Source organism: Eulemur rufifrons, chromosome 18, assembly GCF_041146395.1.
Source record: "Eulemur rufifrons isolate Redbay chromosome 18, OSU_ERuf_1, whole genome shotgun sequence".
Lineage (NCBI taxonomy): Eukaryota > Metazoa > Chordata > Mammalia > Primates > Lemuridae > Eulemur > Eulemur rufifrons.
Genome location: NC_091000.1, coordinates 62,072,858 through 62,090,000, shown reverse-complemented (window position 1 = coordinate 62,090,000; position 17,143 = coordinate 62,072,858). Strand labels below are relative to the sequence as shown.

At 36.9% G+C, this 17,143-nt stretch overlaps 1 protein-coding gene across 1 annotated transcript in view; it reads right to left on the bottom strand.

The window, feature by feature from the left end:
• Positions 1-17,143, bottom strand: part of LOC138398812 (uncharacterized) — a 235,789-nt gene that overhangs the window by 203,494 nt on the left and 15,152 nt on the right. Inside the window, 1 exon segment of the mRNA XM_069493272.1 lies at positions 3,769-3,829. Within this exon segment, the coding sequence (XP_069349373.1) occupies positions 3,769-3,829 (61 nt within the window).

Sequence of the window (17,143 nt, the reverse complement as noted above, 5' to 3'; positions counted from 1 at the left end):
ATTTTCACAAGTTCACATATTAAAAAAAGAAAAAAAGCACTGTCTGGTTGTACACAGCAGAGATGAATTCTTTGAGAGGATCACCAAGTGATGGTTTGTATTCTGTGACCTCTTTACTATTAACATATGTTCAGGAGGAAATTAGGAGTGATTTCCGACTTCTCTCCTTTGCCAATTTCCTTGCTGTTTTCTCTCCTTTACACATGGGCACCTTTAAGCATTGTGAATTGCATTTTCCTTCGCCCCCTTCTCAATTTAGATTCTCTCTTTCCTGATGAGATTTTATCTCTTTGGCTCATACAAAATAATCCTGCACTCATATTTATATCAATTCATTCATTAATAGTTGTTACATTAGTCTACTTATGTAAATATTATCATTTTAATAAGTTCACAGTAACTTATTACATTCCTAATTATATGCCAAAAATTAAAGAAACAAAATTTAGTCACCAGCATCTTCCTGCATCTCACTGATAATGTGCTCAGTTTTGAAGATAAGCACAATATCTAGAAATCTTAACTAAATCTACTATGGCTTTTTCCCTTCATGTTTCTATTTAGTTGTTGTAATGCAAAGTAACTCTCTAAATCAAATCAAAGTGAGCAGTTTCTAGTAACACATTCTTTAAAGATTTTTTTTTTATTGTGCTAAGAACAGATAGCACGAGATCTACCCTCTTAACTCATGTTTAAGTATAAGCACAATGTTGTACAGAAGATCTCTAGAACTTATTCGTCTTGCATAACTGAACGGGCAACACATGTCTTTTATATGTGTGTTTCAATAGTGATAAATCAGCTCTTTCTTTTATTTTGGTAAGGTGATCCTATTAAATATATTCTCCAGTGTGGAAGAAAACAATACTTTGTGATTTGAACAGGAAAATAACGAAACTGAAGGCCTGAAATTTTTAAGAACTGACAGTGTTTCCAATGATATTTCCCTTTTCATTAAAAAGCAGCAAATATCTTTTGATGCCGACACTCGCTACTTGAATGGAAATCTACAATAGGGTAACGAACATGAACAACAACAAACTCCTTTATAACCGGTGACAACCAAAACCTATGAAGTTTTTAAAAGAATGTGATCGTTGTCAGAAGGAATCGGTCCCACAGGGCTGCAGTTCAGCTCCGGTTCACTCAAAGCCATGGCTGAGGGGCGCGGGGCACGCTCTTGCGAGGCTGGTGGGCACCGACCAGCAAGAAAGTGAATTCTGCATACTGTACGGATCATCGCTCAGTGCAGGGCAGTCACATTGCATCTGGGATCAACCAATTGTGCTTCATGAAACCGTCAGCCCTCATTTGTGTCTGAATGTTTTCTTCTGTCCGGCTGTAAATAAGGCCGGCTCGAGTCGTCTTCCAACCCTTATCTGCACGGGCAGATCACACAGTCAGACCTAGTCAGCTGCCTGAAAGCTCAAGTTAAAGGTTCTTTTTGCAGACAACAGTTCCAGTGCACACTAGGAAGTCACAAAGGGATGCAACTTTGGAATGACAGAGTTAGAGTCCCTTTTCAGAAACGCATGCCTTAGATTCCTACACACACTGGCGTGCCACGTCTCTTCCATGAAATGAAATTAGCTTCTCCTAATATGAACAACTGTTTTTTTCTCGGCAGACTAGCTCAGCAGATTCATCTTGTTGGGGAGGTGGGGGTGGTGGTATCTTTTTTGTGTTGTTTCGCTGCTCTGGGGCTTTGCTTGGATCAGCCAAAAAAAGACGTGAATAGAAATACTGTCAATCTGGTCCAACTCCAGGAAGCTAATCATGCCTGAATCGCTCAGAGGAGTGTAGTGATGGCAACCTTACAGGTATGTTGGCTTCTGTTCCCATCCACTTCGGCCATAGTGTCACCTTTACAATAAAGCAAAACACGATTTTGCAGGAACATCTTCTCAATAATAAAAAGAAAGAGGTGTTATTGAAGCCCTTTTCCTTGGCAAGTGGCACAAAGGTAATATTGAGTATTCACTTCATTGAATTCTCCTAGCCAGCTGGTGTGTCCCTGTTAAGACTTTCATTTATGCAGCTTGAGCTGGAACCTGTTTGGTTCTCCCAGTCTTTTACTTTGTCGATTTAAGGGATAACAGCCAAAGTGAAACAGCTTGCAGTTTGCACCTGTCTGCTCTGAGCATTCCCTGTTAGATTCCACGGCGAGCAAACCTTCAGTGCTAATGGGAGTAAGACTGGGTTAAGGCTGGATGCAGTTTTGTTAGGGGGGCTTACAGTGTATTTTACTATTTTACTTTTATTTTGGGGGGACTGATCGGATAGGCACCTCCCTATTTGCATGTTTTAGAATCCCTGGAGTAAGACAATACAATTTAAAAACCCATAAAGTTGTATATTCTTTAAAGAAATGTTTAAATGTCATGTAACTAAGAATTGAATTAATATGCAGCCTGAGTTGCCTCAGATGAGAAAGAAAAAAATTTAAATGCTAAATTATTTCCAAATTGCTAAAAGCATAAAATACCTATAGAGACCTTTACTTTGTAGAAGTGGCAATGAAAGAAGGTAAACAAACAAACAAAAAAAATTTTCAGAGCTGTTTCAGAAACAGGACTAGTTTTGGAAATAATGTCCAGTGCCTGAAAGTAAACCTGAGCTCTCTGCTTATATTGCCTTTGAAAATTTAGTTTTCTGACTCCAAACTAAAAATTCAAGTGTATGACTTCAAAATCATGCCTAGATAGATATAAACACGTTTATCCAACGTTATTCACCGTGCGAATCACAGAATGAATTCACAATGGCAAAAATGTCAGCACCTATGATTCTCTCCAACCTTTTCCAGTTCTCTGCGTTCCCCTTAGCTTTGATTCCTTTGAGGAATTATATCAGTGGGTTACCATCTATTTTGAAAGAATTAAGTTAAGCTCATTGAGATGAAAGAACTTTAATCATGGCTTATGATATTTCCCCAACCTTGTGTGTTTAAAAAAATCATAATAATAACATTTAAATAATTAGCCAAAATATTCCCTAAGATGACTCAAAATTTAGTAAACTACAAAAAAATATTTTTAAAGCCTATTCACCAAAGGATTCTAAAAATGCCCTGCCCTGGCACTTCCTGTTGAAATAACAACTTGCTATGATGGGTTGAATGAAGTCAGGGTAGCTACAAATGTGTCTTACTAGTAATTAATATAGGTGAATATAGTTGTTGGCCCGCATCTTGCCTGACAGATAACGTTCCAGCTTGTTCAGCGATGACCCTTTCAGCACAGCTCTAGGAGTTCTGCCAGCCATCGCCGAGGCTGGTCAGGTCAAAGGGTTGAGCCATGTGTAATTCAGAACAGAGGAGGTCCCACGGTCACTCCACAAAAACAATTACACTACTTATTTCACTCCAGCCCTTGCCCAAAACTCACAATCCTCACAGTTTCAGAGCAGCCAATCTGATTCTGCCCCTGGGCAATAAGCCACATGAAAATATGTGGTGCTGTGTTTATAAATCTAATCAAAAATAGAAACAGTGGACAGGCACCATGAGGTCCTACTATAGATCATGGGAATCCCTGAAAATCCTGAAGGCACTTTTGTTTCAGGTCTATAGACTCTCTTTTGCTGCAACGTTGTCTGCTACCCTCGTTAATCATCCTCTTTGCTCCTCAGTGCTACAAAGGAGGCTAAATTTCTACTCACTTCTATACTTTCCATCCATGGATAACAGTATGAAAAATAAAGCTTAAAAGGCTGCTTTTAAAAGAAAAAAAAAAATCAAAGAGGGGGCTTCTGTTACATCCATCTTACCTCTCTCTCCATGTTCTCAGCTCCTTGCCCTTGGCAATGCACGGACTTAAATCAAGTTCCTCTAAAACAGAAAAATAATATTTGAAAATCAGAGTAAATTGACCCAATCATGAGCTATATTAAGCAATTTGGGGTTGGAGAGCTGTGATGCTACTTAATGGTCCTGAAAAGTCTAAGTATGAAGTCAACAGGACACAACTCGGTGTCTTACTTTTATTGCTTGTTGCTCTTGTTTATTTAGCCAGACTCCCAATAAACTGAGGGTCAGTAAATATTCATAAAATGTTTTACAAAGGCAACCTCTAGGAAAAACTCAGATTTGATTTAAAGAACCTAAATTTCCTATTTTATTCCCCAAAGCTGACAAATTCAGACTGCATTGAAGTTATGATGACAACTTGCTGCTGCATGCCTTAAGTAGCTGTATCATGTTTATCTTTTAAAAAATTATGACTCTGCTTTGCAACTGTCATAAATAGATAATATCTGATAAAGTCAATGATAAAGATGTGTACTAAGGGGACAAGTAGATAAAACCCTGGGAGCATCCTGAAGCAAAGACATGAAATATAAAAATTTTAATGAAAGGAAATGTGTTTTTAACACTCTTAAAATTCCTTAGAGTCATGCAATAAATTATCCAGTTCAATCTGTAAGCTATTCCATTTGATATTATTTCAATTGACAGAAATACTACACCAGAATCCAGTCTAGGGCCAGATAGTTATAATAAATGGAAAATTTTAAAAATGAACGATGGTCTCAGCGTTTATTAAATTACCATAAACATTCACCAAAAGAGTCTTTTAAACTTGGAATTTGCACTTTTGAAATGATTATCTGTATTTGGCAGTAAAACAAAGCATATCACATACCAATGATACATGTAACACTTTCTTTTTATTAAGAGCTATCAATTATAGTTTTAAAAAGTCACTTCACAAAATGCATATGAGCTTTTAAATAGCTATAAATATTGGAATAAAGGAAAATTTTTAGTCCTTCTACTGCTAACTGTAAAACTCCTTTTTTATGTAAGAATAATATAAAAGATTCAAAGATTATGTTGAATTACTTCCTAAAATAAGGTAAATACATGTAAAATTATTCAAAAGAGAAAAATCATCAACAAAACAAAAAGATTTTAGACAAATAGCAGAAATTGAAGTTTGACGTGTTTGTTTCTTCCATGACACAGTGACTGAAGAGTAATTCATATGTCTGGGAACATATGTGGAATAGAAATCTGTTTTCTTTTATATCCTTGAATTTGGTTTTCATCTAATAGTTAATATTTGTCTCTTAAAATGTTTGCAAATTGTAAAGTTGCTCGTATTATTGTCATCATAAATTTATTTTTCAGATATCTTACCCAAAGTGTACCACCCAAAAAACACAAGTTGTCTCTGTTAATATCAATGAGATGTTCAGGAAACTCTCAAATAAGCCAAATCATTTCATTTCCTTCACAGAAGGCTGCATTTTAAACATCTTTCTGCACAAATATTCAGATGCAGTATTAATACAGTAAGACTCAGTACAATTGTGAAATGAGATTAAAATCTCTCACCGTCTCACACAAAATATGTGGTTGACTGTGGAGAGCAGCTTGATAGAAGTGAGTAATGCATCATATAAAAAGCAGCTATCAACAGACGAGGCATAAAACTATCCATTCCCCTGTCTCATAAACAAAGGGAGTGGCCCAGGGTGACTCCCTGCTTGGGAATCTCTGAAAGCTTAGATGAGGCATTCTTTACAATAAAGAATCTCAGTTTCTGAAGTTTGTATGAGCTGGAATTTGGGAGTTGTAGTCAGATCCCTGATAACTGGGGACAACCAGCAGAACAGGGACAATGAAGAACAAATCACCCACCTTGAGCCAGAGGAAAATTAGTGAACACATGACCTGGCTTTATAGGATCAACAGATTTGGACAATGTGTTGGCTCTGATTGAAATATTGATACATGAAAGTATGTCTCAAGTGCAATTCCTCGGAGCTTAAAATAAGAAAAATAAAAAAGAATTGTTAAAAGATCAAAAATAGCCTTTCAGCTGTTAAGAGCTCTAGCAAGTCGTGTGGATGGAGAAAAGAGGTGTGAAGCTGGGCTCCAGCGGCCAGAGGAGCTAGATCAGAGCAAAGGACCCAGGGCCCCTGCAAATGTGTGCATGGGCAGCTGAGTGAAATTTCAGGAGTGAACAGATGAGGATTCAAGTTGCAAAAGGTAAATGGAAGAAACATAGGAGCAAAGAATGGGGATGAAAATACGCATAAGTTCATAGGATGATGAGTAGAATTTGTCAGTAAATAATAATTTCAATAAATGATTAATGAGCAGCTACCACGTCCTCTTAGCAAAACCTATCACATGAGCAACTAGAAAAATACGAAGTCTATCAGAAAACTGACACATTTGCTAAACTATCTATAAGACCTGCATTGTCAAGAAAGTCCCAAGTAGCTTCCTTTTGGGGAGAAAAAAATAAAGAAAAGAAGTTATAAGCACTATAAATTTACAAAAAATCTTAGCTTGGGCTTTATTGGGAACACTGAATTTAATAAATAAACTAATGGATACCATTACAAAATTCTCACTATGGCTACAAGTTTGGACCACAATGTAGCATGTTTGTGGAAATGCAAGTGTCCTATTGTAGATAGGGGTCATATTTTAAAAGCTAATATCCAACTTGCAAGCATATTCATAATTGCAGCATAACCTTCTTACAAGTAACCTGTTGGACACATTCTGTTGAGTCCAGGTTAATAAGCACCACTGATTTACTTTTTTGTTTGTTTTAAATGAAATGGCTTTCACTGAAATTGTTGACCTTGTATTGCAAATGAAGCCTTGGAATTGCCAAATCTCTGACAACTGGTTCATTGCCTCCAGAGAAGGGAATTAACATGGCTACAGCTGTCATTCCATTGCATTTCTCTTCTCAAGCAGACCAGCAAGGGCAAAGATGGTGTTAGACAGAGGTCGCAAGCCAGATTCTGTCTGCAGACATGTTTTGTTTGAGCTCCACAGTGATTTGAAAAAATGTTGAGCCAATATTTAAAAATTAGAAAATTGCAAATTAAAATAAAAATCCAATTTCTGGCTCCTCTTAGAAAATTAAAAACTTTGATAACATAGGGTCAGTATCTGTGGTTGGAAGCAATTGGCTGGAGGCGAGTGGTGGTGGAGTGCTTTCCAGGTAATGTTCTCCAGGTCCACAGTCCCCATCCTCCCTAGTGCAGCCCACAAACTAAAATGTAAACTCCTTAAGGGCAGGGATTGTTTTCGTCATTGTTACTTCCTTAGAATCTAGAACAGAGCCTGGAAAGTAACGGGTGCTTGATAAGTATTTAATGTTGAATGAAACGATCTCGGGTGGACAGGTAACATTAATGGGTAGTTTTAAGACAGCAGGGAGTGTCCAGAAGCCATCATAATGTATGCCCCCATTAAAACGTGTGTGTGTGTGTGTGTGTGTGTGTGTGTGTGTAAGACAAATACATCCTGCCACTCCTTAGACAGAGAGAGTCCCCACGTACCATTTTGTTTGCACTGCTTTTTCTTATAAAGGAAGATTTCTCTGCATCCCTTCCACTATCAAAAGTAGAGCCACAAGTTTCAAGGAAAATGAGAGAAAACATAGACCCAGCACATTTGACTCATTTGTATTTCTTGCCTACATCTGAATTTGTTTTTCTTTTTTTATTATTTTTTTATTTCAGCATATTACAGAAGCACAAATGTTTAGGTTACGTGCATTGCCCTTATCCCACCCAAGTCAGAGATTCCAGCATGTCCATCCCCCAGATGGTGCTCATCGCATCCATTAGGTGTGTATATACCCATCCATCCCCTCCACCCCCTCCCATCTGCCCGAAACCCAATGAATGTTACTACTATATGTGCACATAAGTGTTGATCAGTTAATACCAATTTGATGGTGAGTACATGTGGTGTTTGTTTTTCCATTATTGTGATACTTCACTTAGTAGAATGGGTTCCAGCTCCATTCAGGATAATACAAGAGGTGCTAGATCACCGTTGATTTTTGTGGCTGAGTAGAACTCCACGGTATACATATACCACATTTTATTAATCCATTCCTGTATTGATGGGCACTTGGGTTGTTTCCACATCTTTGCAATTGTGAATTGTGCTGCTATAAATATTCAAGTGCCGAAGTGTTTTTTATAGAATGTCTTTTGTTCTTTCGGGTAGATGCCCAGTAATGGTATTGCTGGGTCTAATGGTAGTTCTACTTGTATCTCTTTGAGATATCGCCATATTACTTTCCACAGAGGTTGTACTAGTTTTCAGTCCCACCAGCAGTGTACGAGTGTCCCTATTTCTCCACATCGATGCCAACATTTACTGTTTTGGGACTTTTTGATAAAGGCCATTCTCACTGGAGATAATGGAGATAAGTGATATCTCAACTTCTGAGAAAGAGAGATGAAAGGAGGCCTGGTACCCACAATAACAAACTGCTTTACCATTCTTCTCTCTTATTCTGTCCAGTAGTTTTCTGCATCTACATGGAGGAATAAGTAAAAAGATGAACATAAAGCCTACTTTGGAAAGTCGCTAGTTAAACTTAACACAACATTGCTCTATTTAGTCAGAATAGCAATGTGGAATTAACTGGTATATACAGTTAGAAAGGTACTGGGCCAAATCTCCCACACACAGAGAAATTGTCTAACCTCTAAGAGTCTCCAGTTGCTCTGCAGGATAGTTGAGAAAATTTTAAAATTATGTATGTTGGACTTAGAGTATACAAAGCTGGAAAGAGCATCATTTCCAAATGTACAGCAGAAAATTTCCTAAATAATCTGCAGATTCACAACTGCTATTAAACTCATCAGAGAACTTAGGTCATCTCATAACCAATTAACTACAAGTCTAGAGAAAGTTAAGTGCCTCCCAGGAGTGACAAGACACAAGCACTTGCCTACTAGAACAGACATGAGACCCCTTATGCACCAGTAAGAAGAATTCAGCCAAAAATTATTAACAAATTTCTAAAGTCTGAATGTGACCTAGGTGAAAGTATAGAACTTGTGGGATCTTCAACATAAGAGGAATTCACACCCACTCACAGGCTCTTCTCCATGGACCTTCTGAGTGCTCAGAAGAAAGACTAGGGTGAGAAATTTTGTCTCCCAGGGACATCTGTCAATTCTGGAGACATTTTTGACCATCATAGCTGGGGGGATCTAGTGGTTATAATCCAGGAATGTTGCTAAACATCCTGCAGCACATATACTAGCCTCCTAACAAAAACATGTCAGTAGAACTGCTGTTGAGAAACCCCATCCAAAGAAAGCTTCCTTGTGATGCAGCTTTTGGGTATGGAACAGAAGCCACTGCAGAAAAGCACAAAACCCCACCTGAATATCCCATCTCTGTCTCCTCTGAGGAACAAAAGCCTTAATTTTTGGTGGAAGGGCAGAAAACCCTGTTGCACCTGGCCACAGGTTAAGAGTTACTGCATCTGGGAGAAGAGAAGATACAAACAGCCTCTAACTCTGTGCTAAGTACAAGAAAACATTCTGGCCTAATAATTGTGAGTGCTCTAATTAAGAAAGCGGGCAGGATCATGGAGATGGCCCTCTCCTTGAGATCCAGAGACACAGCTCCTGCTTGATCCTGAGAATACTCACCCACCTTATCATCGTGTTACCAAGCCTTGAATAGCAAGTGACATCCATGTACTGGTGGAAGAGGAGGAAGAGCATGGAGACAGACACTCCCTGAGGTGAAGTTGCAAAGAAAAGATTTAAACCTGAGACATGAGCAGACTTGGAGGAAACTTCTCCAATAAACAGCCACCACTCTAAGAACAAGTTAAGATTAGAGGAGTTTGAAGCCTGTGACACACTGATGATAACCTTAAAAACAACAGAAATCACACTCAGTTCAAATCCTGACTAGATATACTGAACCCCCCCACATTGAAATACTAAGAAAATAAAAGTCATGACATTTCTGGGCATAAATAATATTTACCTTAGTCTCTACGGTCCTACTCAACATGATCAGCTTTCTAACAGAGTCAGGTGACAAAGAATCAGGAGGGGAGAGGGTCCTCTGTCAAATACACAAAGCAATCAAGAGAAACAGAATAAGGTATTATCCAGATGTTGAAACTGTCAAGGAATTTAAATAATATAATTAATGTGTTAAAGGTTCTAATATAAAAGATAGAAAATATACATGAATAAGTGAGGAAGTTCAGCAGAGAGATGGAAACTATAAGAAAGAGTACAATGTAAATGCTAGAAATAAACAATATCGTATTCAGAATGCCATCAACAACCTCATCAGCAGTCTCAACACAGCTGAGGATAGAATCAGTTTAACTCAAACTATCACCAATAGAAGTTACCCAAATTGCACCACAAAGATTAAAAAAATAAAAATAAAAATAGAGGATCCAAGAGTAGTGGGACAATTTCAAATAGTATGACATACTTGTAATTTTTACAGAAGGAGAAGAGAGCAGAGAGTAGAAAAATCACTGAAAAGATAGTGGCCAAGAATTCCCTCAAATTAATGGCAGACACCAAAGCACAAATTGAAGGAACTCAGAGAATACCAGCTAAGATAAAAGACACCTCGATACATCATATACAGACTACTAAAAAGCAACAGCAAAGAAAAAAATCTTGGAGGTAGACACAGAAAAGAGGCATATCAAAAAGAGGCATATCTCATACAGGAACAAACCTACGGGTAACAGCAGACTTCTCATCAAAAACTATGCAAGCCAGAAGATAGTGGAGACACATATTTAAAGTACAGGAAGAAAAATAACTGTAAAAACAAAATACAATACCCCAAAAAAATCTTTCAAAATGATGATGTTGGATATGGAAATAGTAGAATGAAAAGATTGTCAAATCCTAGCCATCAAAAAATCATTCTAAAATTGAAAGAAGGAAAAAGATCCAAAACAATAATTTCAATGCTCTGGAAAATGGCCAGAGGCAAAAATAAATAAATAAATAAATATATATATATATATATATATAAAAAATAAATAATAGAGAAAAACATTCATCATGAAAACTGCTAAAATTAAGAACTGTGGGAGTCTGTGACAGTCCTGCTGAGGTTGCACCGAAATCTTCAGTTTCCTCCCTCACCTTATTCCAGTTGGACCAGTGTAGCAGTGCTACCAGGGAAGGTCTGGCCATAAAAACCAACCATTTCACTGCTAGAGGAGGAAGACTTAATTTGATGCTGAGGGCAGAAAACCCATACCCAATTGTTGTGATTAGAAGTACCAAATTCAGTGGGAAAAAAAAATGGTGAAAGCTCATGGTTCTACTACCCTGAATTGCGGTCCCACTTGGGCTGAGCAATAGACCATTGGACTAGTGAGAAATTTGGCAGGGAGAACCTAGATGTGAGAGAGACAAAGAAGGGCTGTCTGGGCACTCCACAGGTCCCAGGCTAAGTGGGAGACTGTGCACATGTGCAGGGAAGACTCAGAAGAGTCCAAGCTATCTACACAGCCCCAGTTGACTTGGATGCTGTGCAGATCTGCAGGAAAAGCCAGGAAGACCTGGCAGAAAGTAAACTCTGTGAGCATCTGAAAACTATCTGAATTTTTAATGTGCTCCCAAACCCTCACACAAATCCATCGGCAAAGGGTGGAGGTCTTACTGGTCAAGGTGTTTAAGGGCAATCATTGGTGGACCACTAAGCTATGCAGACACAGAAAAGCCACAAGAAAGCCTAAAACTTAAACTTTAAAATTTTTTAAAACTAAGCAGAGATATCAGCAGCCACGTGTCCTAGGGAAGACAGATTCAACAGAATAAGTCTAAGCAAGTTGTTAAAAACCAATCAAATGAAAACAAACAAGAAAACAACAACATACACACAAAAACAGCAACAATAACAACACTCAAGGAAAAAATTCAGAATCATATTTGCTACAATATATTATCTAAGATGTCTGTTTTTCAACAAAAATTCACAAGACAGCAAAAAAATGGGAAAATGTGACTTATATTCAAGAAACTAAGCTGTCAATAAAAATTAACTCTGAGTGGGTAAAGAGGCTGTATTTAGCAGATGAAGACTTCAAAGCAGTTGTTATAACTGTGTTCAAAGAATTAAAAGAAAGCATGTTTAAAGAATTAAAGGAAAATATATGACAATTAAAGAAAAATACAATGATAACTAAAGGAAAATATAATTTTGAAAATAAGAAATCTCAAAGAAAGATTCTTATCTAAGACTCATACACAAAAAGATTAACCCAAATGAGTCATAGACCTAAATGTAAAAGCTGAAATTATAAAAGTTATGAGGAGAAAATTTGTATGACCTTGGCTGTCCTATTCACAATTAGATATGACACCAAAAGAACAATCCATAAAAGAAAAAAATTGAAAAATGACCTTCAAAATCAAAAAGTTTTGCACTTTGAAAAATACTTATATTAGTTTTCTGTTGCTGCATAACATTTTATCACAAATTTAATAGCTCAAAACACTCATTCATTAGTTCACAATTCTATAGTTCAAAACTTCAGCATTGCATGGCTGGTTCTTGCTCAGACTGAAGTCAAATGTCAGCTGACGACATTGTCATGTGAAGCTTGGAGTCCTTTTCCAAGCCCATTCATGTTATTGACAGAATTCAGTTCCTTGCACCTCAGATCCTTGCTGACTGTCGGCTTCTGGAGGTGGCCACCTACTCATCATGCGACTCGCTCCATCTTCAAGCCAGCAATGGTAGGTACATCAAAACCTTCTTATACTTTGAATCTCCCTGACTCCCCCTTATGTCACCATCCAGAGAAAACTGTCTTCTTTGAAAGGGCTCATGTGACAAGATTTTCCCTACCTAGATAATCTCTGTATCTTAAGATTGACTGACTTGGGACTTTAATTGCTGTACAGTCCCTATACAGCAGTACCTATATTGGTGTTTGATTGAATATCCAGGGGACAGGAAGCCTGGGGAGTTGGAAGGGGAATATCTTTAAAATTATGCCTACCAAAACACCATAAAGAAGGGAGAGACAAGCCACAGACAGGGAGAAACTATTTTCAGTTTATATATTTAATAAACAACTCATCTTCAGAATATATAAACAATGCTTACAATTCAATAACAAGATGACAAGAAACCCAGTTACAAAGTGAGCAAAAGATATGAATCAACAGTTAGTTTACCAGTATGTGAGTGGCTAATGAACACACAAAAAGATGCTCAGCATTATTACTCAATGCCATTCCCAGGTGTTTCCCCAAATGAAATATAAACTTATATTTCACACATAAAAATGTATACATGAACGTTTATAGTGGCTTTATTTTAATTGCCAAAAAGTAAAAAACAGCCCTAATGTCCCCCAACTGGTGAACGGAGAAACAAATTGTGGTCCATCCATGCAATCCATTCTACTCAATAAAAAAAGAAATAAATCTCCAAGGTGAAAGGATATAGACGCAAAGCCTACATGATGCATAATTCCATTCATAAGACATTCTGGAAAAGGCAAAACCATAGAGACAGAAAATATATCAGTGGTTACCAAGGGCTAGAATGAAGGGAGAAGTTGGCTACAAAGAAATGCAAGGGCACTGGGCAAGGGGTGAGGGGGAAGGAATCGAATTGTTCAGTATTTTGACTGTAGTTGTGGTTACATGAATGTATGCATTTGTCAAAACTCATGAACCTTTAAACTAGAAAGAATTAATGTCACTGTATGTTAATTATACCTTAATTAAAAAAAATAAAAACCTAATGAATGCAAATTGTTCAGGAAAGAGTAGATTCTTTAAATCTCGTTCCTAATTTTTATGAAGGAAGTAAATGTGATAGCAAGAAATAAAATGCAACAAAATACAAGTCTGGCACCCCAGTCTCACCTACCCCAATTCATAACTCATAAAGGTGAATATTTTTAATCTATTTCAAATTTTGTTTGATATGATGGTTAAATGCATAACTGTAACTGATATAATTAATGTAATGATATATATTTTATCAATACATATTTATATATTATATTGAAACAATAAAGAGTAATAAAACATAAATTATAATTTCTTATGTTTCTTGTGTTCTGATATTTCTCATGTTGTTTTCTTAAGCTTGTCATGTGTTAGGAGTAGAATGGTGTCCCCTCCTCAAAAAAAATATTGAAGTTCTAATTACCAATACCTGTAAACGTGACCTTATTTGGAAATGTGGTCTTTGCAGATGCTCAAGTTAAGATGAGGTCATTTAGGTGGGCCCTCACCTGATGTGACTGTATCCTTATAAAATGTGGAAATTTGGACACAGAGACACACACACACAGGAAGAACACCACGTGAACACGAAGGGAGAGATCAGGGTGATGCTTCTACAAACTAAGGAATGCCAAAGTGCCAGCAAACCACCAGAAGCTAGGGAGAGGCATGGAACAGACTGTCCCTCACAACGCTTAAAAGGAACCAACCCTGCCAACATCTTGATTTGTAGACTTCTAACTTCCAGAGCTGAGAGAGAATAAATTTCTGTTGTTTCAGCCACCCAGTTTTTGGTACTTTGTTACAATAGTCCTAGAAAACTAATACACCATGCATGATTAAAATTTATCTCATTTATACTGTTCTCTTTTTCTTCTTCTTTCTGCATCATTTCCAGTTATGTACATTACTGGATATCATCATTTCATATCTTCTAATGGTTACCTTAAATAATATTGAGCCCCTATGTATTATTCCATAGCCTATAGAAAGACTCTCCTCATTTCCTACTCTTATTAGATGAGCATTTTAAGATCCACACCCTTCCTACCCCTCTTCTCCAGATTGCTCTCAACTATACCTTTACTTTTAATTTTCAGTTTTGAATGTATACATTCTGTTACAATCATAATAACTGTAATAACAATTTTGTACTTCGTGTATAAATTCATCCTAGAAACCCACACCTGACGGCTTTATCATTATGATGGTATTAACACTGCTTACTGTAAGATCGTATAATCTGCTAAGCTCATGTCTGTTACAGTCCATGGTGCCAGTACTATTCAAAGGAGAATAGACCCAGCACCAAGGTTAAATGGTCTCTTCATCTATAATTGTATGCCCCCCTTCACTGCCAATTTTCTTTCTTCATCCTTTCTCTGGAAATTCAATTCATCAAATTTTTTATTCTCTGGGTTCAATCTCTGCATCATTTAACTATCTTTACCACATTTTCTGAATCTGACATTTTTTCCTATGTTCTAAGACCTTTCCTTAATTTTGTCTTCCAACTCCTTTATCATCTTTTTTAAAATTTGTAATTAGATGTTTAATTTCCAAGAAGTATTTGTTGTTATCTGATGTTTCCTTTATCATTATCCTATTATTGTTTTATGGATGTAATACCTTCTTTCATTTCTCCAGGGAGAGTTTTTGCTTTGATTTATTTTGTTTTAATTTCTTCACTCTCTTAATTACCTTACTGTTTTTCAGTTTGCTTATCATGGTCCTTGTATTTCATGTTGTTTTTCCTTGTATCTTTGATGGTCCTTGGTTGACCATTCATATTTAAGTATAAGAGAAGTGAAAGCCTAAAAAACCCTAGTGTACATGAGTTAGTCTTCTTTTTAGAGTAGGAAGGCATCATTCTAGAATAGGAAGATGAGGAGGAGGCTATTAAACTGTTCTCTCCCATGTGAGAATAAAACACCAGTGTCCATAATACTTGCCCAAATGATCCCAGACAATTGCTTCAAAACATGTAAAGAAGAATCTCCTGAGTTTTTGCCTATAGGTAAATGCCTGGTTATGTGCCATATCATAAAATAATAATATCATGTAATATGATAATATAAGGTTTCAAATTGTTTTTTGTGTTTTTATACCCCCAAAAAAACTTTGAAACTATCTCTCTATTAGGTGACTTCAGGTTCACATACAAAATTTTCCATCATAAGATTGCTAAAAAATGTAATTTCTGGTATGTTATATTATAAATACTAATATTTTAAAATTATACTGTTACATCACTCTTACTGCTCTTATTAATGTATCTGGTGAAATCTAAATACAATAGTATTTGGTACCTTCTATTATGCATTTTCAAAATACATGAACTAGCTGTTCTTTATTGTTCATATTTTTTACAACATTCCTTTTCTGACTTAGACTCCAAATTCTATTTCACTTCCCTTACAGAATTTTATTACTTTACTTTAGTGTATTATATATATATGTTTGTGCTTGAATAAATACATATTCTGTTGAGAACCCTGTATTACATGTGCAACAAAAATATTTATACAAATTAAAATTATATTTTTCCTACATTCTATTTACCTGTATTTCTCCTCAATCGAGTTAAAATTAGTTCACATTTGACAAAAAATATAAATACAGTATACTACAAATATTGACAAGTAATTATCAAACGCAAAAAGTAAAATTTTACTGTAAAAGTAAAAATGCCTCTTAATTAAAGAAACGGTAGAGGGCCACTGCATTCAGTTCTGCAGGTTGTACACTGAATAACTTCAGGGAGCACCAGTCCAACTAAGGTGTGTTAGCGTCGCCTCTCGAAGCAGTGCAACTGTGCAGCTACGTGCAGCAGCCCTGCATGGTACTTTTTTGTCCCATCAATTCATTTATCTGTGGAGAAATACCACTGACACGTATTTCAGCATCAATTCTATTGCTATTTTTTTCTATGAGAATGAAAGCAGTTTCTCTACAATTTACAGGATCATCAAAAATTATTTCTAATGATCTCTGAGTTGGTCTCTCAGAGTTGCCGCTCTTGTTGGTGGGTCTCACCGGCACGATTCACTATAGCAAAAGGAGGGTTGGGAGAGAGGTATGCGTGCATTTTGAGAGTGGGTCATAAGAGGGCAGATGGGAAAGGACAACCGATATGTTTGTTCTAAGACAGCTCAGCTTTTTGAAAAAGAAGGCATATGGAAGATGAAAATCCTGAAATTAATTCCTTTAAAATTATCTGTGTTTGAAGGGCCCCGTAGCACTTCGTGTGTGGGAATACAAGCCGCGCATATGTGGTAGAGGCTCTGGGATGGGGGAGAACCCTGGTTTTGTTCTCCACTTTCAACTGAACCTTGTGTTTGCAGGTCCACTCTCCTGCTGGCCAACTCTCTGCGGTTCCGCTGGGTGCCCTGGCTCCGTCTTCCCCAGCCACCTCCTCTAGGCTGCCCTTTGTTTATTCTGCTTCATCAACCAACCTTTGTTCAACTATTTTTCTTTTTTGGAAAAGTGTGGCCCTCTCATTTCTGCGGTGCCACCTTCCTTCCCATCCTAACATGCTTTTATGAATCTTTTATTAGCCTTTTAGTGAAAGCTCGAGAGAGGCAAGAAAAATATACATCATGAACCAAAAATT